General features: G+C 40.2%; 1 protein-coding gene across 1 annotated transcript in view; it reads right to left on the bottom strand.

Annotated features, from left to right (window-relative positions):
• The window catches only part of cdh13 (cadherin 13, H-cadherin (heart)), a 768,401-nt gene extending 758,068 nt beyond the window's left edge, over positions 1-10,333 (bottom strand). Inside the window, exon 1 of the mRNA XM_067998100.1 lies at positions 10,229-10,333. Coding sequence (XP_067854201.1) covers positions 10,229-10,273 — 45 coding nt within the window. The 5' untranslated portion in view covers positions 10,274-10,333. The remainder of the gene's footprint in view (positions 1-10,228) is intronic.
• Between the last annotated feature and the right edge of the window lie 13,463 nt (positions 10,334-23,796).

The raw sequence follows: 23,796 nt of genomic DNA, 5'->3' as shown, positions 1-23,796 counted from the left end.
AGGACGCGGGTTTTGGTGCTGTCGAAGAAGCCTTGGCGAGTTGCTGCAGTGTATCCTGTAGATGCACCGGTGGAGAAGGGAGTGACTGTTTAGGTTGGTGAATGGGGTGCCAATCAAACGGGTTGCTTTGTCCTGGATGGTGTCGAGCTTCTTGAGTGTTGTTGGAGCTGCACTCATCCAGGCAAGTGGAGAGTATTCCATCACACTCCTGACTTGTGCCTTGTGCCTTGTAGAAGGCTTTGGGGAGTCAGGTGAGTCATTCGCCACAGAATACCCAGCTTCTGACCTGCTCTTGTGGCCACAGTATTTATATGGCTGATCCAGTTAAGTTTCTGGTCAATGGTGGCCCCCACGATGTTGATGGTGGGGAATTCGGTGATGGTAATGCCATTGAATGTCAACGGGAGGTGGTTAGACTTTCTCTTGTTGGAGATGGTCATTGGTGCCAGACAAGTGCCAGGCAATGTTACTTGCCACTTATCAGCGCAAGCCTGGATGTTGTCCAGGTCCTGCTGCATGCGGGCTCGGACTGCTTCATTATCTGAGGGGTTGCGAATGGAACTGAACACTGTGCAATCATCAGCGAACATCCCCATTTCTGACCTTATGATGGAGGGGTCGGAACTAGGACCACTGCTTTTTTTGATATGTATTAATGACTTCGACTTGGTGTGCAGGGCACATTTTCAAAATTTGCAGATGACACAAAACTTGGAAGTGTAGTAAAGAGTGAGGAGGATAGTAATAGACTTGGAGAACACATGGCAGACGAAATTTAACAGAGAAGTATGAAGTTATACATTTTGGCAGGAAGAATGAGGACAGGCACTATAAGCTAAATGGTAGAATTCTAAAGTGGTGCAGGAACAGAGAGACCTGGGGGTATATGTGCACAAATCTTTGAAGGTGGTAGGACAGGTTGAGAAAACAGTTGAAAAAGTACACTGGACCCTGGGCTTTATAAATAGAGGTATAGAGTACAAAACCAAGGAAGTTATATTGAACCTTTATAAAACACTGGTTCAGCTACAACTCGCATATTGTGTCCAATTCTAGGCACCGCACTTTAGGAAGGATGTGAAGGCTTTACAAAGGGTGCAGAAAAGGTTTACTAGAATGGTTTCAGGGATGAGGGACTTCAATTACGTGGATAGACTGGAGAAGCTAGAGTTGTTCTCCTTAGAGTAGAGAAGGTTGAGAGAAGATTTGATAGACATGTTCAAAATTATGAAGGGTTTAGATAAAGTAAATAAAGAGAAACTGTTCCCATTGGCAGAAGGGTTGAGAACCAGAGGACACAGACTGAAGGCGATTGGCAAAAGAACCAAAGGAACGGGACTAACTGGATTGCTCTTACAAAGAGTCGACACGAGCTTGATGGGCCGAATAGCCTCCTTCCATGCTGTAACCATTCTATATCAGTATTGAATGCATTATAAGTGCAATTGTCTCATGCTTTTTTTTAAAAAAAAGTTACATCATGGAAATTACTTTTAGAAGTGAATATAATGGCTCGCTTTCTTGCTCCATTAGAATTGCGCAAGTTTGGTACCATTAATGTTTGACATTAGAATCCACCAATCGTCGATAATGATGTGTATTGCCAATTCTCAACCAGTCCAGTAGGTGGTGCTCCTCCTTGGGGAGGAATTCATGCTTCAGCCCAGCCCTGACCTGTGGCAACACGAGTTACTGAAGGGTATTCGTAACAGAACTTGTGTTGAGATCTGAAGCCATCTGCTTGCTTTCCAAACTGCAGAAAGGCTAGTGGTATTGCAGGGGTTGAAAAAAAAATTGCAAACTGGTAAATCATCAAAAAAAGGCAAATCATTTTCTGTTATAATCTATTGTTACAGCATCATAAAATCTTGTGTCATGCAGCAGTAAAAAAAAATCTCATGTGGCCAGTCATTAGTCACTTACCTCTATAATGGATTAATGTTCAGCAAATTTAACAGCTACATCCCCGTCACTCACAGAATTAAACTCAAGGGACTAGTAAATTTAAAAATTGCAAGTTTCAAGTGAGCTAAAAGTGTTATAAAAAAATTACATTCAATAGCTGTAATGAACCTCATCAACAGTCTAATGGACTACTTAATATTTAAATGCAATAGGCCATTTATTTGAAAAGATAATGCTTACAATAAAAGCCCACAATAAATGTGCAACAAAATCTATAACTAGTTCAGACAAATGCATAACATGAAAGGTTGTATATTCTGATGAGTCAACTTTCTATAATAAATCTATAATGAATGTATGCATTATAAAAATATACTTTAAAAGATAATGCTGGGAGGTCTGGGTGGTGCAGCGAGTTCACATTGTCCTCTCATTTCTAGGATCTGGTTTCAACCAAGCCCAGACTGAGAAGATTAAAGCCTCCACTGTCTGCTGATTGTTAGAGTTCCATGTGAAATTAGTGTGTGCAGACTCAACCTCAGCGGGCTCACTGCATTAAACTCACCCTAGTTTAGTTATAGGGTTACCATCAACTTCTCAAGGGTAACAAGGAATGGGCAATAAATGCTGGCCTTGCTAGCGATGCCCATATCCAGAGAATGTTAATTTTTAAAAATGAACAATCGTGCTCCTAAGATCACAAGAATGGCTGATGTTAGAAATAGTAAATGTCACATTGGTGAAATAGGGATTGCTCTTCTGAAGTTGAGATTGAGGCACATTATGGAAGACAGAACAGAGGGAGCTTTACTCTGCAATCTACGCCAGTGCTTGATGCCAACGCTGAACAATAGAAACTGTTCTATATCCATTTCCTAGTACTAGCATCCCTCACGTTGATAAGCACAATTTGTTTGTGTTTAATCTAAGAAACTAATTCAGATTTCATAGTGATGAATAGAAAAAACTCAATTTTCAAACTTTTGATCAACAGAGAAAGTAAGTACAATTGATGAAGCTACAAATTCTAACATGGTTTCTATTTACTAAATGTTATATAGTCTCAATATTGCTTCCAAACATAATAGTAAACATTGTTCCATATAATTCAGGGATAATAGTAAAAATGAACATTAGTCAAAACTTTCCAGGATTAGCTATTGTGGTTTCTATTACAGTAACAGCATCCATTTGTAATAGGAATTAACTCTGGTGAACAAAATGTTAAAGTACTGTAGTGATTTGTATCAACCAAATTGTATAAAAAGGTAGGTGTACAAATACCAATCCACATTGATGCGGCAAGTTAAAAATTCACAAGAACTAACTGCATTGACTGATCTCAGGCATGTTTGTAGCAAGTGATAAGATTATGCAAAATTGGCTCAAAGAATTATTTAGGAAAGGGTGTATTTTATAAATAGCTATAATGCAAAGACTACTCAAACATTCATACTTCATCTATTTATGGAAAAACTAATCACTACTTATTATACAGGGCCATAGAAATTGGTAGTTACATGGACTATTTTTTAAAACTGAATATTGCTTTTGTTTAAAATAAATAATTTGTTTTTTTCTAATTCAACAATGATCTCTACATTTCTGACCAAGAATTTATGGCTAAAGAAACAATCCCAATCTAATCTATTCCTATGAACCAACAATTTGCCATTGGAGTACATAATGAACTGATGTCTGAAATGTCCCTTTAAATATCCATGTGTTATATCCTCATTCACTGCCCTATCGTATCAAAAGGCTGCATTGTGGAGGTTGTACTTGCATTAAGTTAATTAAAAAGAAAGGAAACTTTGGAGCAACAATTCATTTAAACGGGTTGTTTGTATTCTCAGAGCTCCTTTTCACAAAGTTGATCCAAAAGAATTGCACAGAGAGTAACATTTTATTTCAAAACAGTGCCGTACATAAGACTGGCTGCCATAATAGATTGACACACTCCTTTCACCTACAGTATTGGTTAATATCTAATGAGACTGATTGAATTAACTTTCCTTCCTTCTGCCCACTGGAAGATTCCCAAGTCAAGATGTTTGGGCCACACCTAACCCAATTCCTAGTGAACACAGAAAACCCTATAATTCAGCCCTAATTGGTACTGAACTTGAAACCTTATTCAGAGCATCACAATGGCTTGTGTGGAAAATGGAAAAAAAGTTAATACCTGTGTAGTAGAAGGTACTCTTCTGTGGTAAGGGCAACAATTTTATATAAACAGTTCAGGATTTTGTCAAATATTGCACATGGAAGAAATCTTAGAATTTGGAACAACGTAGATGGAGTCTTACTTTGCGCACAGCTGTTTTATACTTGACTTGAGAGTTGATGTATTCCATTATGCTGCACTTACACTCCTCATCTCACAGACACAACCACTGAGGGGAGGCTAAGGGAAACATGTCCCCCCCAATTTTTTTTGTCATAGGTTGCTTTGCCCTAACTCCAATTCCCAGTATTGACCTGACATCTCCTCCCCTCCCCCACTGAGCTTTTTAATATATGGTTGTACCTTTACTTCACCTTGGTAAACACAAAAATTCAAAATATAAAACAGCAAAAATGAGCAATCTTTTACTACCCACAATATCTGAAGGAATTTCTTTTTCAGCTTTCTTTACGCTTTGTTGATTTCAGTTGCTGAAATGTATACTGATGTTTTCCATTAACATTTAACAAAAATTGTTTAGAAATAAAAGTGTTATTATTCCAATAAAACAATGGCATATTAAGAAGTGTATTGTAGAAGATGTCACTGGAATTGTCTGTTTTTATTTCCTTAAACAATAAAAATCCTAGTAACATATTCCATCAGCATGCCTATTTATAACATCTTAATATTACAGCATAACAGACCAGGACTTACTGTACCAGCTCACATATGGCATTTGCTATAGGCATGTGTTGTATTCATTAACTGTTATGCTCTCTGCTTGGTGGATGCTAGGTCACCTCTTCTGGGCTAGCTCGCTCCAACGTGTAGCAGCACTTGCAAACCCTCATTACCATTGTGCTTGGTGTCTCGAATAAAATTAAGTCAGTTAACAGCCCTTTTGTACTACTGACCAGCAGTCCTTTTGCCTACTCATAAAATAAAGGCCGATAAAGAAAAAATGAAGTATACAAAAGAGCAAATGAAGCCAATTTAGTGCAAGTGCAAATTAAAAATGTACTTTGAGTGATGCCTTCTCATTTAGCTTGTCCATCCTAACAATGTATCACAGGACTCAGTTACATCACTCAGGTGCTGGAACAATGGATCTGTTGATGGCTTGGCGAGCTGCATTGTGGAGTGCAAGTCCAAGTTGGTTGGCTGCTGTCATAATCTTCTGCCTTTTGCCGATCTACCATCAAAGCCACTGGTCTCCCATTACTTGTCCATGTAGTCGATTTTCCTCCAACAGTCTTTAGTATGAACTCTTTAGTCCTTGGCTGGTTACATCCTGATTACTTTATTATGAATCCTCTGCTTTATGGATATCCTCAGAACCTGCTGTGAGTTCTACTTCCAAGCATAAAAGAATCTGTCTGGTTATTTCCCATATGTTACAACCATATTGTAGAGTGGGAGTACCAGTCAGTTATACCTAAGCATTGTCAGCATAACCAGTATTGATATCTGTCACTAGGGTATGAACAGAAACAGTGAGCTACTTCAGATCTAGCTGATCCAAGTGTGCCCTACCTCCCTAGTGTAAGAACATAAGAAATAGAAGCAGGAGTAGGCCATACAGCCCCATGAGCCTGCTCTGTCATTCAATGAGATCATGGTTGATCTTTGACCTCAATTCCACTTTCCTGCCTGATCCCCATATCCTTTGATGTCTAAAAATCTATCGATCTCAGCCTTGAATACACTCAACAACTGAGCATTCACAGCCCTCTGGGGTAGAGAATTCCAAAGATTCACAACCCTCAGTGAAAAAATGTCTCCTCATCTCAGTCCTAAAAGGCCGACCCCTTCTCCGGAGACTATGCCCCCTAGTTCTAGATGGCAGTTAACAGCAATATCAGGCACAATAAATATCATCCAAACTACAGGACAATATTTAAAGTGAAAGTAGATGAAGCTAATGTTTCTCAAAACTGTTGCTGGTAAAGAGGAGCACTTACCTTTTGATTTCTTATTAAATTTTGGTTACTTTTCAATTTGTATTTTCTACATAAATTGCCTGGGACAATTTAATCAGAATTCTGGAAACTTGCTAAATTAAATCAAATTCAACCTTAATATTGGACCGGAATTTGCTGGAAAAAAAATAACGGCGTGTGAACAACACATGCCGTTATTAATGTGCAAATCAGCCAGCAACTTGGAGAGGAAGAGATACCCCGTGAATTGCGAATCACCACAAGTTGCTGGATGATTATCGCCACTCTTCAGTTAGCTTAGCAAAAATAGCATCTTGTCCTTAACCTCCATGAGTAATATGGGCCCAGAAATTGCTCACCAAACAACGGGGTACCTCAACGGCATCCTCTGTCGCCACCAGCGAATCGAAGGAGCAAGTTCACGTATTTGCACATGCGCACTAAAACCCGGAAATCGTGAACTTGCTCCTATTGGTTCGCCAGTGATTTGACAGCTGTGAATTAAAAAGCAAATTGCACACTACAATCATTGAAATCACTGAAAAAAAATCAAAACTTGCCCATCTGAAACGTAGCTACTTACGCCACCAAAGGGTACGCTGAAAAAATACCAAGTCTACACTACTTTTAAAAGCGCGATGACTCTTAATGACTGCCAAACAACTAAAAATTAAATTTTAAAAACGTGGAATGTCATATTACTCCTTATTGTAAAATTGATTTTTTTTTTTACTTTTAACTTCTCTTTAATGTAATTCAATTATTTACTTGGCTTTTTAATTTAAATTTTTTTTTTTTATTTACAGTGACACACAAAACTAACTTAAAATGAATGAAGTCTGCTTGCCTGCTTGTGGGCATGACTTCTCTTCCTGACAGATTCTGTGGGCTTGTCTTCCATTCCCACAGACTGTCCCATACGAATCAGCTTACGTTGCTGAGAGGATGAATTAACAGCACACAACCTCATGAAACTTCAAAATTGAGCAAGTTGCCACAGCGGAGCCCACAGTAAGTACTTTTGTTCTTTTAATTTGCACAAGCTGCGGAGAGCCATGCGACGCCGCTCTGCATGTTTTCCAGCCCATGAAGTTGCTGCATTTGCATGTTAATGACCCATTAAATTTGCCACAAAAAGTTAAGTCTAGTAATTAATAGTGCAAGTTCTATTTTAACAATGTGACAATTGTTAATAACTGACAATCAACCTCAAGTGTGAAGTCTCAATTCCTTCAGGTTGTGAATTGTTTTTGGAGATTTTAAAAATGCTTTTTATAATACTAATTTTTCCTCTGTCACTTTTTTCTCTCTCTTAATCCAATCTTTCCCTCTTTATTTAACTTTCTGTACCCGATTTGATATTAATTTCACCCTCCTTCTCAGTCCTTCCTCTTTATTTCTCAAGCCTTAAATCTCATTGGTTAAGGAGATACACTGTTGGTCCCGTTGTTCACCAAGGATGCAGATGCTCTGTTGCCCTCGCCACACCGTTATCAGCACACACTTCCAGCAACTTACCAGGCAAAACATTTATGACCTGCAGGGTGCAGGAAAAAGTCTAACTAACGGGGTACACTGTGAGATATGTCACGAAATCCCCGCTCCAGCAAATTCCAGCCCATTAACTTCAAAAGATTGTATAACTTAGCACAGAACCTCTTGGGAAGAGGGGAAAGATCATCAAATGTGGTGCAGTTTTGAATTTGCATTTGTTAACAATCAACATAATAGGATTTTAAATTCAAACACTTGCCTATCTCTAGAAACATTTGCGTTAATTCTATCTAATTTCCAACAGATGGTTCATAATCTCTCTGAACTCTTTATTGTTATATTCCTAACAAATGCTAACATCTAAACTGAATTGTTTAAAGAAGCTTTGTACAAGATACTTTTCTTTAAAAATGACAAAACAATTTTTTGATATACTAGGGAGTGACCTCAAAAGACAATTTAAATGAGTTTAATTACTTTTGCTTCTACCATAACTACTGACTAATGCAAAGTTTTATCATATAAGGACAACGTTCCATATTTCCCTGCAGTACCTGATTTGGACTGACCCGAGGGTGAACCAATGCACTGGTGAGGGAAAGATTCCCAAAAATAATCTGCTGCGCCATCTTCCGACAGCAGATGGAAGTGTATCTTTACTAAGTTTATTACTCTCGAACTGATTATTTCTCGATGTGGAGATGCCGGTGATGGACTGGGGTTGACAATTGTAAACAATTTTACAACACCAAGTTATAGTCCAGCAATTTTATTTTAAATTCACAAGCTTTCGGAGATTTTCTCCTTCCTCAGGCAAATGTTTAAATCTCCGAAAGCTTGTGAATTTAAAATAAAATTGCTGGACTATAACTTGGTGTTGTAAAATTGTTTACGATTATTTCTCAGCACTGACTGTTTTTAGGAACATCTCTGCGCACTGCATTGGCCACAGTAGTGGCGACGATTGTACTGTTAAGTCTTATTCCTTCCCACAATGGAACAAAACATGATGGAGTTTGAGAATTGTGTAACTGAGTACACTTAATAATTTTAGAAAGAAATTGAGTCAAAGAGTCATCTCTTAAATATGTGACCCAAGTTCACACGAAACCTTGGAGTAAGAAACGAAGATCTGTTTGATATCTTTAACATTCGACCTCATCAGGGCATAAACAGGTTGAGAGTCGGGGCCGAACTGAACATGCTGTATGAGATTTGAGAACCGGACTGTGCGGGTACCGTACGGTGGCTTGCTTCTTAAGTTCTCAGTGAAGAGCACTGCTGCTGGATCGATGGAGCAGAGCCCAAAACCTTGCTGCCAACACCTGACACACCCAATTTTAGAGTACACAGTGTTGCAGTAAAACGCTAACCAGAAATGTTACGAAATATTCAAGTAAACTCAAAATGAAAATGTGACTTGTTAAATTTTTTTCTGTAAATATATATAGGCGTCGGCAAAGTTCTTCGTTCTTGGGAATTCTGGTCTTCATACTTTGCAGAAAAGAGGAACTGGAGCTAAGAGTGCCAGGGTTTTGTTGATTAGATCTGTATTTTGTGTTCTGATAAACTGCAGTGATATTGCCTGTAATGTAATGCCTTCGCTAGAAATTAACAATAGTAAACGCCGGGTTTAACGGGCAGTTGTTGATTAAACGTTCCAGTTTGCATAAATAGATCAAGAGATTTCGGAAAGTGAGTGGTATATGCTGTAGCGTTACGTCTGAGCCTGAAGTGATATTAAAGGGAGTAATTGAAAGTGGGAAGAGGTCATCGATTTAAAAAAGACATAAAAACATTGCAAAGCGATAAACGAGTGACGGTAGAATGGGATGAGAGTCGTGCTCTTTATTTAGCAAAAGTCACGCATTCATTTAAACGCTGACACTCAGGTCCGTGTTATCCGTGCGCAATCTGCCAGTCCCTCTACTTTAAACACCAAACTACATAATTTGTGCCCAAATTCTGCTCACCATAAAAATAAGCTTTTTTTCCCGCTCACTGGTTAACCCCTCGATCGTCATTTTAACATTTAGCACCAGTTTAATCACTGGAACGTAACTGAGCAAAAACAATTCTATATTCCTAAAATATATCCCATCGCTGGATTTTTTTCCCAAGGAGCAGGAATATTCTCTTTCTCCCCCCCCCTCCCCCTCTTTAACACTAATCCAGAAACATTCCAGGGTTACTCTCCTTGACTGACAGCAGCAGCAGTTAATGTCCAGGGGGATCTGTTACACTTTCCCAGTGGTATGATTTCATCCACGGAGAATTTTAAAGCTAAAAGAAACCAAAACTTTATTTTTTTTAAAAACCACACATTTTAGGAGTTTATTAGAAAACCGAGAGTCGAATATTCCAGGACAATAAACACTACAGTTGAAAGCCGAAGTGTGATTTAACTTTTTTTATCCCCCTCCTCCAAGAAAAGAAGCTTAATCGAAAAAAAATCCATGTTAAACATTAATGGATTCCTTGGGAAGAAGTAGCTTAATCCTGCTAGATATCTAACTGACAGAGAAAGCACGCTTCAGCCCTGTACGTTAAGTTGACTGACTGTCGAAATCCAATCCACTTGCATTGCATTAGGAATCGCATCACGCCCGTGAAATTTTTTCGTTTAATTTAGATCTTTCCTCTAATAGAGGTTAAACATTTTTTTTAAAAAAACAAGGAATTCTATGAACCGGAAAGCGTTAGAATCGTCCTTTCTTACCTGAAAAAGAAGGAAAGCCAGCGTTAGTTGAGTTTTGTGCTCCATGTCTGCCGACTATAAGGTCCTGTAGGTTTCATTCATGCGCTGGATACCACAGTGCATATTTTTATATAGAGCTGAGCTTGAGGCTGGCTTGAAACCCAGCCAACTTCCCAAATAGATCTGCAGCATCATCACTAAAGCACTGGGCGGCTACTTGAGACTACAACCAATGGCTTTTCAGAGGATCTCGTGCAAAAGCACCAGTATAAGAATTTAGGGGGGAATATATTAACACTTCACAACTGAAGAAATGCGGTTCCCGCCTCGGACATTTATTGTTAAATGCAGTGTGCACGCTTAAGTAATTTCAACTTGGTTCTGCTTTTCCCTGTTGCAATATTACAAATGGGATTACATTTAGTATACCTGGCCGGCTACGGTTTGATTTCTCTTATGATCGTGGATAACTGTGGTGCTGACAGTCGACCTCCACCAAGTTAATCCTACAGCAGCTAACTACTGCTATATACTGTCACTTCAATTCACCAGAATGACATAAGAAATTAACTGGCAGGAAAAGACCAGTCAGTCAATCAAGCCTGCCCAACACCATGATGGCTGGAGCATCATGACTAGATACCACCTGCCCACCCCCCAGTCATGTAATCTCCTAGGAGTGACAAAACAAAACAGAAAAACCCCTGGGCCAATCATGGAAGAAATACTCTGGAAAATTCCTCTTCAACCCCCTCAGGCCATCGAACCTAGTCCAGGAGATTACATGGACCCAGCATTATCGATTAAGACACTTACCTTACATATGATGTGATCTCTGCCCCAGTCAAGAACCGATCCAGATCTCTCTTGAAGGCATACAGTGAGTCAGCACCCACCACACCAGCTAGCAATATATTCCAGAGGCTCACTACTCTCTGGGAAAAGGGGGAGGTGGAAGGATTCTATCAGAGCTGTCTGCATTTTATTTGTTTATTACCAATTTTGAAGGACTCCGTAGAATACCTAACTAGTGATTTTTGTTTCTTTGAAAAGCCTCATTTTGCTGAAGATATTTCACGGTATTTAAACACTTTTAACCAGTTTAGTCTAATCTAATGATTATGTTGCTTTGTTCTGGATTTCCCTACTATCTGCTCATTAATTTTCTTCATTATTTTTAAGCATCCACCTTTTTAATTAAGTTAAATATCCCAATCGGATCAACTGTAACTTCATCTCTGGGGAATAAGTCCCAAATTTATCCAATCTATGATTCCCTTCATCCTGTAAATTGTTGCTGCACTCTCTCCAAGTTCAGCATATTTTTCTCAAGATTGGGAGCCCAAAACTAAGAATAATGCTAGAAATTAGATTTGACTAACGCTTGTATAATTGCAGTAGTTCTTCCTTTTATTTATATTTTAAACCTCTTGTAATGAAGCCGAGCATTACATTAGACTTTTTGATAGTTTTTTGTACATGTGAACTAACGTTTAAAGATTTATGTGGACCCTTAGATCCCTCTGTTCATCTATCCCTATTGCTTTCCCACTTAGACTGCATAACCATCTGCCATTCTTAAATCCACAGTGGGACCAGAAGCTCAGCTCAGGGGTGACTGGATGCCGAGTTTGTGAACAGTCTGATTCAGCCTGAGACAATGGCCGGGGAAGGGGATGGAGTTTGTGGTGGGGGTCAAAGATGATTGCTTTGGTCTTCCCAAAGTCTAACTGGAGAAAATTGCAGCTCATCCAAGACTGAATGTCAGACAAGCCGTCTGACAGCACAGAGACGATGGAGGGGTTGAAAGATGTGGTGAAGAGGTACATGTCAATGTACATATGGAAGCTGACTCCTTGTATATGGATGATGTCACCAAAGAGCAGCATATAGATGAGGAAGAGGAAAGTGCCAAAGATTCATCCTTGGAGGACTCCAGAGGTAAGGGTGCGGGGATATCATTGCTGGAGATGCTCTGCTACACTTGGATAAGTAAACGAGGAACTAAGCGAGAGCAGTCTCACCAAGCTGAACAAAAGAGGAGAGGTATTGGAGGAGAATGTGTAGCTGACCATGTCAAAGGCTGCAAAGAAATTGAGAAGAAGGAAGGATAATGCACCATGGTCAGTCTTAGAGAATAGAACTATTCATCACTTGATAATTCTGCCACCACTGTGCATGTATCTCATTTTGGTAGAAGACCACCGTATTATGACAAAAGTCAAATGGGACACTGCATTTCTCCTCATGCCCATTTTACATTGCGATTAATACTGCTATGTGCTATCTAACATACAGATAAAGATGGAGAATTAGTTGCACATACTGTATATTCACACTGGTTAGCTTTTCAGGGGCTTTGAGAGCACAGAAGAATCTTATAAAACTTATGTGCACAGATCAGCTCGTCAGAAGGAACAGAGTTGGGAAAGATTACTGGAGGAAAAGGCAGCAGTTGGTGATTATTGAAGGAAAAGGATACAAAGGGGAGAAATTGATGGAGTAATAAAGAAAGCATCAGGAGCAATCTGAGAGAGTAAAACACAGACATAAGGGAGAGAGTAATAGAGAAATATTTATATTGACTCCATAAAAATTAGGATGTACTAGTGTAACCAAAACATTTTAAGATTGTTAAATGAGGTAAGTGAGCATTTCTGAATATAATTGGGAATCCCCGTGTTATGTTGTGACCTTGGAACAAAAATAATAAATCAATATATAGAATAGGCAAAAGCACTATTTTGCATGCAAATTTCTGAATTATTATGGGGAATGCATGTCCAAACCCCACTGGAATAAGAATCCATTCCTACAGTCCTTGCCTGCTGAAGCTCGAGGAGGGGAGCGGACATAGAGCAACTGTTACAGAAGGCCATCAAGCCTCTTGAACCAATTATAATAAGGAATATCCAAAAAAAAGATTAGCAGACTAGGTAATTCTAAATAATTATAAGCCAATCTCTTCCACTTTACATAAGGAACAGGACTGGCAGTTAAATATTGCAGGATATAACATATTTAGAAAGGATAGGGAAGGAAGAAGGCAGGGGGCGGGGGTAACTAATTAGAGACAACATAATGGCAATAGAAAAAAGGAACATGAGTAACATTAAGATAGAAAAATGTGGATTGAGACAAAGGATAAGAAGGGATCGATCACATTAGCAGGTATATTCTACAGACCACCTAATAGTGGGAGTGAAGTGGAGGATGAAATATGTAGACAAATTTATGCATTGTGTAAAAAACGTAGAATAATAATCATGGGGATTTCAACTACCCCAAATAAACTGGCGAGAAGAGGTAGGGAAAGGAGAAAAGGGAATGGAGTTTTTACAGTGTGTACATGACTCCTTTCTTACCCAGTATGTGAGAAGCCCAACAAGAGAGGAATCACAGACAATGCTGGAAATACTCCGCAAGTCAGGCAGCATCTGTGGAGAAAAAAACAGAGTTAATATTTCAAGTTGATGACCTTTCATCAGAACTGGAAGAAATTATAGTTATAACAGTTTTTATGCAAGCACAGAGCCAGGCAAAGTTGGGAAGGAAGGGGAGTGGAGGAAAGAAGAAAAGGGAAGGTCTGTGATATGGTGGAGGGCAGGAGTGATTAAATGACAAAAGGGATGATGGTGCATGGCAAGGAGAGTGGTAATGGGACAAGTAAAGAAACAAAAGATGGGTCTAGAGAGAGGGAGTGGGATGGAGAATTAAAATGGCAAGCGACCAGATCAGGGTCACGCTTGCGGACTGAACAGAGGTGTTCAGTAAAGAGATCACCCAATCTGCGTTTGGTCTCCACATCCATTGAGGTGATGGCATCGTGAGCAGTGAATACAGTACACTAATTTGAAAGAAGTACAAGTTAATTGCTGTTTCACCTAGAAGGAGTGTTTGGGGTCCTGGACAGTGGGAAGGGAGGAGATGAAAGGGCAGGTGTTGCATCTCCTGCTCTTGCACGGGAAGGTGTCGTGGAAGGGGAGCAGATATTGAGGGCAATGGAAGAGTGGACCAGGGTGTCGGGGAGAGAACTGTCCCTTCAGAATGCTGAAAGGGGAGGGGAAAAGAAGATGTATTTGGTGGTGGCATTGCACTGGAGGTGGCGGAAATGGCTGAGAATCATCCGTTGAATATGGAGGCTGTTGGGGTGAAAGGTGAAGAGAAAGGGGACCCTATCGTGGTTCTGGGAGGGAGGGTAAGGGGTGAGGGCGGAAGTGCAGGAAATAGGGCGGTCACGGTCGAGGGCCCTGTCAACTGCAGTGGAGAGGAATCCTCAGATGAAGAAAAAGGAAGACATATCAGAAGCAGTGGTGTGGAAGGTGGCATCGTCAGAACAAATGAGGTGGAAATGGAGAAACTGGGAGAATGTAATAGAAACATTATAGGAAGCGGGGTGGAAGTGTAATCAAGGTGGCTGTGAGAGTCGGTGGGCTTGTAGTAGATATTGGTTGACAGCTTATCCCCACAAATGGAGATAGAGAAGTCAAGGAAGGGAAAGGAAGAGTCGGAGATGGACCATGTGAAGGCAAGGGAAGGGTGGAAATTGGAAGCAAAGTTGATTAAATTTTCCAGTTCGGGGCGAGAGCAGGAAATGGCATCAATACAGTCATTAAAAAGAGGTGAGGGAGAGGACCTGAGTAGGACAGGAACAAAGAATGTTCCATGTATCCCACAAAAAGGTAGTTATAGCTAGGACCCATACATGTTTCCATAGTGACACTTTTTATTTGGAAGAAGTGAGTGGAGTCAAAGGAGAAGTTGTTCAAAGTAAGAACAAGTTCAGCCAGGCGGAGGAGGGTGGTGGTGGATGGGGACTGGTTGGGCTTCCATTCAAGGGAGAAGCAGATGAAAGGGCAGGTGTTGCATCTCCTGCTCTTGCACGGGAAGGTGTCGTGGAAGGGGAGCAGATATTGAGGGCAATGGAAGAGTGGACCAGGGTGTCGCGGAGAGAACTGTCCCTTCAGAATGCTGAAAGGGGAGGGGAAAAGAAGATGTATTTGGTGGTGGCATTGCACTGGAGGTGGCGGAAATGGCTGAGAATCATCCGTTGAATATGGAGGCTGTTGGGGTGAAAGGTGAAGAGAAAGGGGACCCTATCGTGGTTCTGGGAGGGAGGGTAAGGGGTGAGGGCGGAAGTGCGGGAAATAGGGCGGTCACGGTCGAGGGCCCTGTCAACTGCAGTGGAGAGGAATCCTCAGATGAAGAAAAAGGAAGACATATCAGAAGCAGTGGTGTGGAAGGTGGCATCGTCAGAACAAATGAGGTGGAAATGGAGAAACTGGGAGAATGTAATAGAAACATTATAGGAAGCGGGGTGGAAGTGTAATCAAGGTGGCTGGTGGTGGTGGATGGAGGTGTAGAGGGACTGGACGTCCATCAAGATGGTTAGGGCCAGGAAACTGGAAACTGTTAAAGTGGCAGAGGGCGTCGGGAGAGTCACGGATGTAGGTCGGAAGAGATTGGACAAGGGGAGAAAAAATAGAGTCGAGATAGGAAGAAATAAGTTCCATGGGGCAAGAACAGGCTGAAATGATGGGTATACCGGGACAATCCTGTTTGTGGATCTTGGGAAGGAGATAAAAGCGGGCTATGCAGGGTTGGGGGACTATGAGGTTGGAAGTCGTGAGGGGAAGATCTCCAGAGGAGAGGAGTTAGTGATCGTTCCCTCTGTGACACCCTGGTACACTCTTCCATCACTAGAGTTCCATCTGGACTCTAGGGGAACCAAGGGATATGGGAATCGGGCAGGAAAGTGGAGTTGAGGTCAAAGATCAGCCATGATCTTATTGAATGGCGGAGCAGGCTCAAGGGGCCGTATAGTCTACTCCTGCTCCTACTTCTTATGTTTCTTATCACCCCCAACATCCGCTCCCCTTCCCACGGCACCTTCCCGTGCAAGAGCAGGAGATGCAATACCTGCCCTTTCAACTCCTCCCCACCGTCCCAGATCCCAAATACAATTTACCTGTACTTCTTTCAACTTAGTCTACTGTATTTGCTGCTCACGATGCGGACTCCTCTATATTGGGGAGACCAAATGCAGATTGGGTGATCACTTTGCTGAACACCTCCGTTCAGTCCGCAAGCGTGACCCTGACATTACGGTCGCTTGTCATTTTAATTCTCTGTCCCACTCCTTCTCTGACCTCTCAGTCCTTGGCCTCCTAACTGTAATAATGAAGCCCAAATGAAGCTCGAGGAACAGCACCTTATCTTTCGATTAGGCACTTTACAACCTTCCGGACTAAACATTGATTTCCATAAATTTAGATTAAAAAAAATAGGAGCAGGGGTAGGCCATACAGCCCCTCAAGCCTGCTCCACCATTCAATAAGACCATGGCTGATGTTCTACCTCAACTCCACTTTCCCACCCTATCCCCATATCCCTTGATTCCTTTTGTATCCAAATATGTATTGATCTCTGCCTTGAATATACTCAATGACTGAGCAACCACAGCCCTCTAGAGTACAGAGTTCAAAAGATTCACAACGCTCTGAGTGAAGAAATGTTTACTCATCTCAGTCCTAAATGGCCGATCCCTTATCTTGAGACTATGACCTCTAGTTCTAGACTCTCCAGCCAGGGGAAACAGCCTCTCAGCATCTACCCTGTCAAGCCCTCTAAGAATTTTATACGTTCCAATGAGATCACCTCTCATTCTTCTAAACTCCAGAGAATATAGTCCCATTCTACTCAATCTCTCCTCATAGGACAACCTCTCATCTCAGAAATCAATCAAGTGAACCTTTGTTGCACCGCCTCTAAGGCAAGTATATCCTTCCTTAGGTAAGGAGACCAAAACTGTACACAATACTCCAGGTGAGGTCTCACCAGAGCCCTATACAATTGCAGCAAGACTTCCTTACTTTTGTACTCCAACCCACTTGCAATAAAGGCTAACATGTTATATGCCTTCCTAATAGCTTGCAGTACCTGCATGTTAACTTTCGGTGATTCATGTACAAGGACACCCAAATCCCTCTGACTACCAACATTTTTTAGTATCTCACCTTTTAAAAAATATTCTGCATTTCTATTCTTCCTACCAAAGTAGATAATTTCACATTTTGTCACATTATACTCCATCTGCCACCTTCTCACTTAACCTGTCTATATCCATTTGAAGCCTCTTTGCGTCCTCCTCACAGCTTACTTTCCCACCTAGCTTTGTATCGTCAGCAAATTTGGATACATTACACTGGGTCCCCTCATCTAAGTCATTGATATAGATTGTAAACAGCTGGAGCCCATCTGATCTTTGCAACACCCCACTAGTTACAACCTGCCAACCCAAAAATGACCTGCTTATTCCTACTCTCTGTTTTCTGTCCGTTAACCAATCCTCAATCCATGCTAATATAATACCCCTAATCCCATGAGCCCTAATCTTGTGCAACAACCTCTTGTGTGGCACTTCATTGAATGACTTTTGAAAATCCAAATATACTACATCCACTGGTTCCCCCTTATCTACCTTGCTAGTTAGATCCTCAAAAAACTCCAATAGATTTGTCAAACACAATTTCCCTTTCATAAAACTGTGTTGACTCTGCCTAACCATTTAATGATTTTCTAAGTGCCCTTTTACTACATCCTTAATAAGAGATTCTAGCATTTTCCCTACTACTGATGTCAGGCTAACCGGCCTGTTCTCTGTTATCTCTCTCCCTCCTTTCTTGAATAGCGGGGTTACATTTGCTACCTTCCAATCCACGGGGACCGTTCCAGAATCTAGGGAATTCTGGAAGATCAAAACCAATGCATCCACTATCTCTGCAGCCACTGCTCCCATTTGTTCGGACAACGGATGCTGGTAATGGTTCTGCTGTTACCATTTACAGCGCCTCTCGACAAATCTTTTGTTTCTTTATTTGTCCCATTACCACCCTCCTTGCCTTGCACCATCATCCCTTTTCTCATTTAATCATTCCTGCCCTCCACCCTATCACTTTTTGTTCTTTCCTCCCATTCCACCACCACCCCCCCCTTTCCTTGGCTCTATACTTGCTTAAAAACTGTTAAACCTTTAATTTCTTCCAGTTCTGACAAATATTCATCGACCTGAAACGTTAACTCTGTTTCTTTCTCCACAGATGCTGCCTGACTTGCTGAGTATTTCCAGCATTTCCTGTTTTTCTATTTCAGATTTCCAGCATCCGTGGTATTTTGCATTTGAAAAGAGGAATCATTGCTGGATCTAGTATCAGGAAATGAGCCAGAGCAGATAAGAGAAGGCAGCATAGGGGAACATCTAGGCAATAGCGATCATAACATAATAAGATTTAAAATAATGATTGAGAAAGATATAAGTAAGACAAAGACCAAAGTAATAGATTGGAAAAAAGCTAATGAGAATAGAACTAGGGAAGATAAACCGGAAAAAAATTGACAGACAAAGAGATAGAACAGCAGTGGGAAATATTTAAAACGGTGATCAATAGAGTTCAGGAAAAATATATTCCTCTAAAAAGCAAAAACAAACTAAACAATAATGAAACACCATGGATGAATAAAGAGATAAGGGTAAAACTGAAACTAATGAAAAAGGCATACTCTAAGTACATGGATAATAAAGGAGAGGGTGACAAAAGGGAAAATGAAGCGGTTAGGAAAGAAGTCAAAAAAACAATTAGGAAAGCAAAAAGGAACAATGAAATTAAATTATCAAAGAATATAAAAAGAAATAGTAAAGAATTCTACAGACACATAAATAACAAAAGAAAAATCAGGATAGGGATAAGCCCATTAATGGATGCACAAGATAAACTCACAGGTAATGACAGCAAAATGGTAGAAATATTAAATAGTTACTTTGCCTCGGTATTTACCAGGGAGACTAACAAGTTGGGCGGGACATTAGAAGAAGAGATCAAAAAACATATAAAACATTTAAGATAGAAAGGGGGGAGATAATTGATAAACTAATCAAACTTAGAGAGGATAAAACCATTGGTCTAGATAGACTGCATCTGCGCATATTAAAAGAAGATAGGGAGGAAATTGCAGAGGCACTATTACATATATATAAAAATTTGTTAGAACATAAGAACATCAGAAATAGGAGCAGGAGTAGGCCATACGTCCCATCGAGCCTGAACCACCATTCAATAAGATCATGGCTGATCTTTGACCTCATCTCCACTTTCCTGCCCTGTCCCCATATCCCTTGATTCCTTTCATGTCCAAATATCTATCGATATCAGTCTTGAATATACTCAATGACTGAGCATCCACAGCCCTCTGGGGTAGAGAATTCCAAAGAGTCACAACCATCTGAGTGAAGAAATTTCTCCTCATCTCAGTCCTAAATGGCTAACCCCTTACCCTGAGACTATGCCCCTTAGTTCTAGACTCTCCAGCCAGGGGAAACAGCCTCTCAGCATCTACCCCGTCAAACCCTCTTAGAATCTTATACGTTTCAGTGAGATCACCTCTTATTCTTCTAAACTCCAGAGAATATAAACCCATTCTACTCAATCTCTCCTCATAGTACAACCCTCTCATCCCAGGAATCAATCTAGTGAACCTTTGTTGCACCGCCTCTAAGGCAAGTATATCCTTTCTTAGGTAAGGAAACCAAAACTGTACACAATACTGCAGGTGAGGTCTCACAATGGCAGCAAGACTTCCTTACTTTTGTACTCCAACCCCCTTGCAATAAAGGCCAACATACCATTTGCCTTCCTAATTGTTTGCTGTACCTGCATGCCAACCTTTTGTGTTTCGTGTACAAGGACACCCAAATCCATCTGAACACCAACATTTAATAGTTTCTCACCATTTAAAAAATATTCTGTTTTTCTATTCTTGCTGCCAAAGTGAATAATCTCACATTTCCCCACATTATACTCCATCTGCCACCTTTTTGCCCGCTCACTTAAGCTGTCTATATTCCTTTGCAAACTCTTTGTGTCCTCCTCACAGCTAACTTTCCCACCTAGCTTTGTTTCATCAGCAAACTTAGGCACATTACACTCAGTCCCTTCGTCTAAGTCATTAATATAAATTGTGAATAGTTGAAGCCCAAGCACTGATCCTTCCAACACCCCACTAGTTACAGCCTGCTAACCTGAAAATGGCCCATTTATTCTTACTCTCTGTTTTCTGTCTGTTAACCAATTCTCTATCCATGCTAATATATTACCCCAACTCCATGAACCCTTATCTTGTGTAACAACCTTTTGTGTGGCACCTTATCAAATGCCTTTTGAAAATCCAAATATACTACATCCACTGGTTCCCTCTTATCTATCCTGCTAGTTACATCCTCAAAAAACTTTAATGGATTTGTCAAACACGATTTCCCTTTCATAAAACTATGTTGACTCTGTCTAATCATTTTATGATTTTCTAAGTGCCCCGTTACCATGTCCTTAATAATAGATTCTAGCATTTTCCCGACTACTGATGTCAGGCTAACTGGCCTGTCATTCCCTATTTTCTCCCGCCCTCCTTTCTTGAATAGTGGTATACATTTGCTACCTTCCAATCCACAGGGACCATTTTAGAATCTAGGGAATTTTGGAAGATCAACCCCACAACCAATGCATCCACTATCTCTGCTGCCACCTCTCTTAGAACTCTAGGATGTAGGCCATCAGGTCCTGGGGATTTGTCGGCTTTTAGTCCCATTAATTTCTCCAGCAGAGGGAGAAGGGTATAGTGCCAGAGGACTTGCGAACAGCTAATGTTATTCCTATATTTAAAAACGGAGATAGAACAAGTCCAGGGAACAATAGACCAGTTAGCTTAACATTGGTGGTAGGAAAGATGATGGAATCTTTATTCAAAGATGTAATAGAAAAACATCCAGAAAATGAAAATATAATAAAGAATATTCAGCACTGATTTCAGAAGGGAAAGTCATGCTTGACCAACTTTATTGAATTCTTTGATGCAACAGAAAGAGTAGACAAGGGTAATGCAGTAGGTGTAATATATTTGGATTTCCAAAAGACCTTTGATAAGGTACCGCATTATGGACTCATGACCAACGTCAGAGCATGTGGAATCAGGGGACAGGTAGCAGAAAGGATAGCAAGTTGGCTACAAAACAGAAAACAAAGTGTCGGGTGTAAGGGTAGCTACTCTGACTGGCAAAAGGTGTTCCACAGGGATCAGTGCTGGGACCACTGTTGTTCTCAATTTACATTAACAATTTGGATTTGGGAATTGGAAGTACAATTTCAAAATTTGCAAATGACACCAAATTGGGGGGGGTTGTAGTTAATACAAAGGAAGAATTCACCAAAATGCAAAAGGACATTAATAAACTTGCAGAATAGGCATGTAATTAGCAAATTAACTTCAATATAGATAAGTGTGAGGTGGTGTATTTTGATAGGAAGAATAAGGAGGTCACATACTGCTTGGATAATAAGAGTCTAAATAGAATAGAGAAGCAAAGGCATCTAGGGCTACAGATACACAAATCACTAAAAGTAGCAACATAGGTTAATAAGGCCATAAAAAAGGCAAATCAAACACTGGGGTTCATTTCTAGAGGGATAAAATTGAAAAGCAGAGAAGTTATATTAAACTTGTATGGAATCTTGGTTAAGCCAGAGTTGGTGTACTGTGCACAGTTCTGGCATCCATGTTATAGAAAGGATATAGAGGCATTGGAGATGGTACAAAAAAGATTCTCAAGGATGATACCAGAACTGAAAGGATATACTTATCAGGAAAGGCGGAACAGGCGGGGGCTATTTTCTCTAGAAAAGAGAAGGCTGAGGGGGGACTTGATAGAGGTCTTTAAGATAATTCTTTACCCAAAGAGTGGTAAGAATGTTGAACGCGCTACCACAAGGAATAGTTGAGGCAAATAGTATAGGTGCATTTAAGGGGAAGCTCGATAAACACATGAGGAAGAAAGGAATAGAAGCATATGTTGATGGGGTTAGATGAAGTAGAGAGGGAGGAGGCTTCTGTGGAGCATAAACACTGGCATAGATCAGCTGGGCTGAAAGGCCTGTTTCTGTGCTGTAGTTTCGATGCTACTTGATGTAACTTTCTTTTTATTGACGTCTATTCATAAACACATTTCTAAAGTTTACATTGTGTCAGCAGAAACTCCATTTAAATAAGCTGTGCACATGTAGCTGCCAGTGTCTGCATCATCATACCTACTTCCATTATCTGCACATGTGGGAAGTCCAAATTGGTTTTCAAACAGACAAAAATGCTATCAATGCTGTGTGAGTGTAACTTTGGTGTATATGCCCGATGCACAACCAAACATGTACCAGTCTCACACTGGCATTTCTAGTATAACCGTAGTCTTAGTTGGTCTATAGTCAATCAAATTAAAGTGCTTGGCTAAATGAAAATATTTTAATTTGGGGCATTTACATTTATAAATCCATTATCAAATTCCCAATATGATCTTTATTCAAACATGTCCTATAATTGAGTAATTCTTTTTTGAATATGCATTCACATTTAACATTCTCTTTATTTGCAGTATAATTTCAAACACTTTAATTCATTCTCACCATGCATGATTGCCCAAATCTATTTCAAATGTCTAGAAAAAAAAATCTTTGTAATTAATGGGCCGCTTTTTGGACTGCCAAGCTTCAGGCACTTTAGATGGTTCTGGGGCGGCAAACACATTCAGTTTCTGCCCGGATAGGAACATTGCAAATTCCAACAGCCTGGCATGTTAAGTTACTGCCATGGTAAGATTAGATACCCAATCAGATATCAGTTTGAATTATTCAAATCCACCAACTCGTTGAGGAGATGAATGTATTCTGATGAACATGATATTACATGTTGGTGGTAGTAAAGGACAGAGGAAAGGTGTCACAACTTTACAGAGGAATGCTTTCATTTGGTGAAGCAATTCATCATTTCTAAACATGCATTCCTCAAGCTATGCTGACTATACCAAACACAGAAAAGGAAAAACAGGCATGGACAATGATATCTGACATAATCCCTCTACTCCATAATGAAATACCCAATCAGATATTAGTTTGAATTATTAATTCACTGGAATAAAGTCTTGTGTGACCACACTTGAACTGAATATATTATATGGCTCTCCACTTTCTGCATTTTCAATGACTGTTCAGTCCGAAACAATTAATTGAACAATGTTCTTCATATGTCCATAGCTTAGTTATCTTCATCGAGCTTCATGGCATCCATATCTCAGGCTATAATCATCTTGAAGGAGGGCAATAATTGATCAAATGGAAGTGGTGAATCCTCAAGTGAGGGGAATCATCAATGGCCACTGAACAAAACAACCCATGGATCAGATTTCTCTCTGAGCTGTCAAACAATGGGAAAACCCAACATCTATCACTCCAGGGGCCTTCTCCAAATTATACAGTGAAAGCCAGAGGAGCAGGAGACAAATTTGTGACAGAAGGAGAGCTCCACTGTTCCTCAAACAAGAACAATTTCTATGTTGCATTCTTTTTAAATAGATAGACAGACTAATGTGATTTAAGGGCTATCTTTGTGTAGCTTGAATCCTAAAACAGTTCTTTTATCTTTGTGGAGAGAAAAACAATACACAAAATTGTCCAGAGATAGTTATTTTTGAAAGGAAGCAACCAGTTACTGGTAGT

Source organism: Heptranchias perlo, chromosome 16 (genome assembly GCF_035084215.1).
Source record: "Heptranchias perlo isolate sHepPer1 chromosome 16, sHepPer1.hap1, whole genome shotgun sequence".
NCBI lineage: Eukaryota > Metazoa > Chordata > Chondrichthyes > Hexanchiformes > Hexanchidae > Heptranchias > Heptranchias perlo.
The sequence above is the reverse complement of the archived record's forward strand: the minus strand, read 5'-3'. Positions and strand labels throughout refer to the sequence as shown.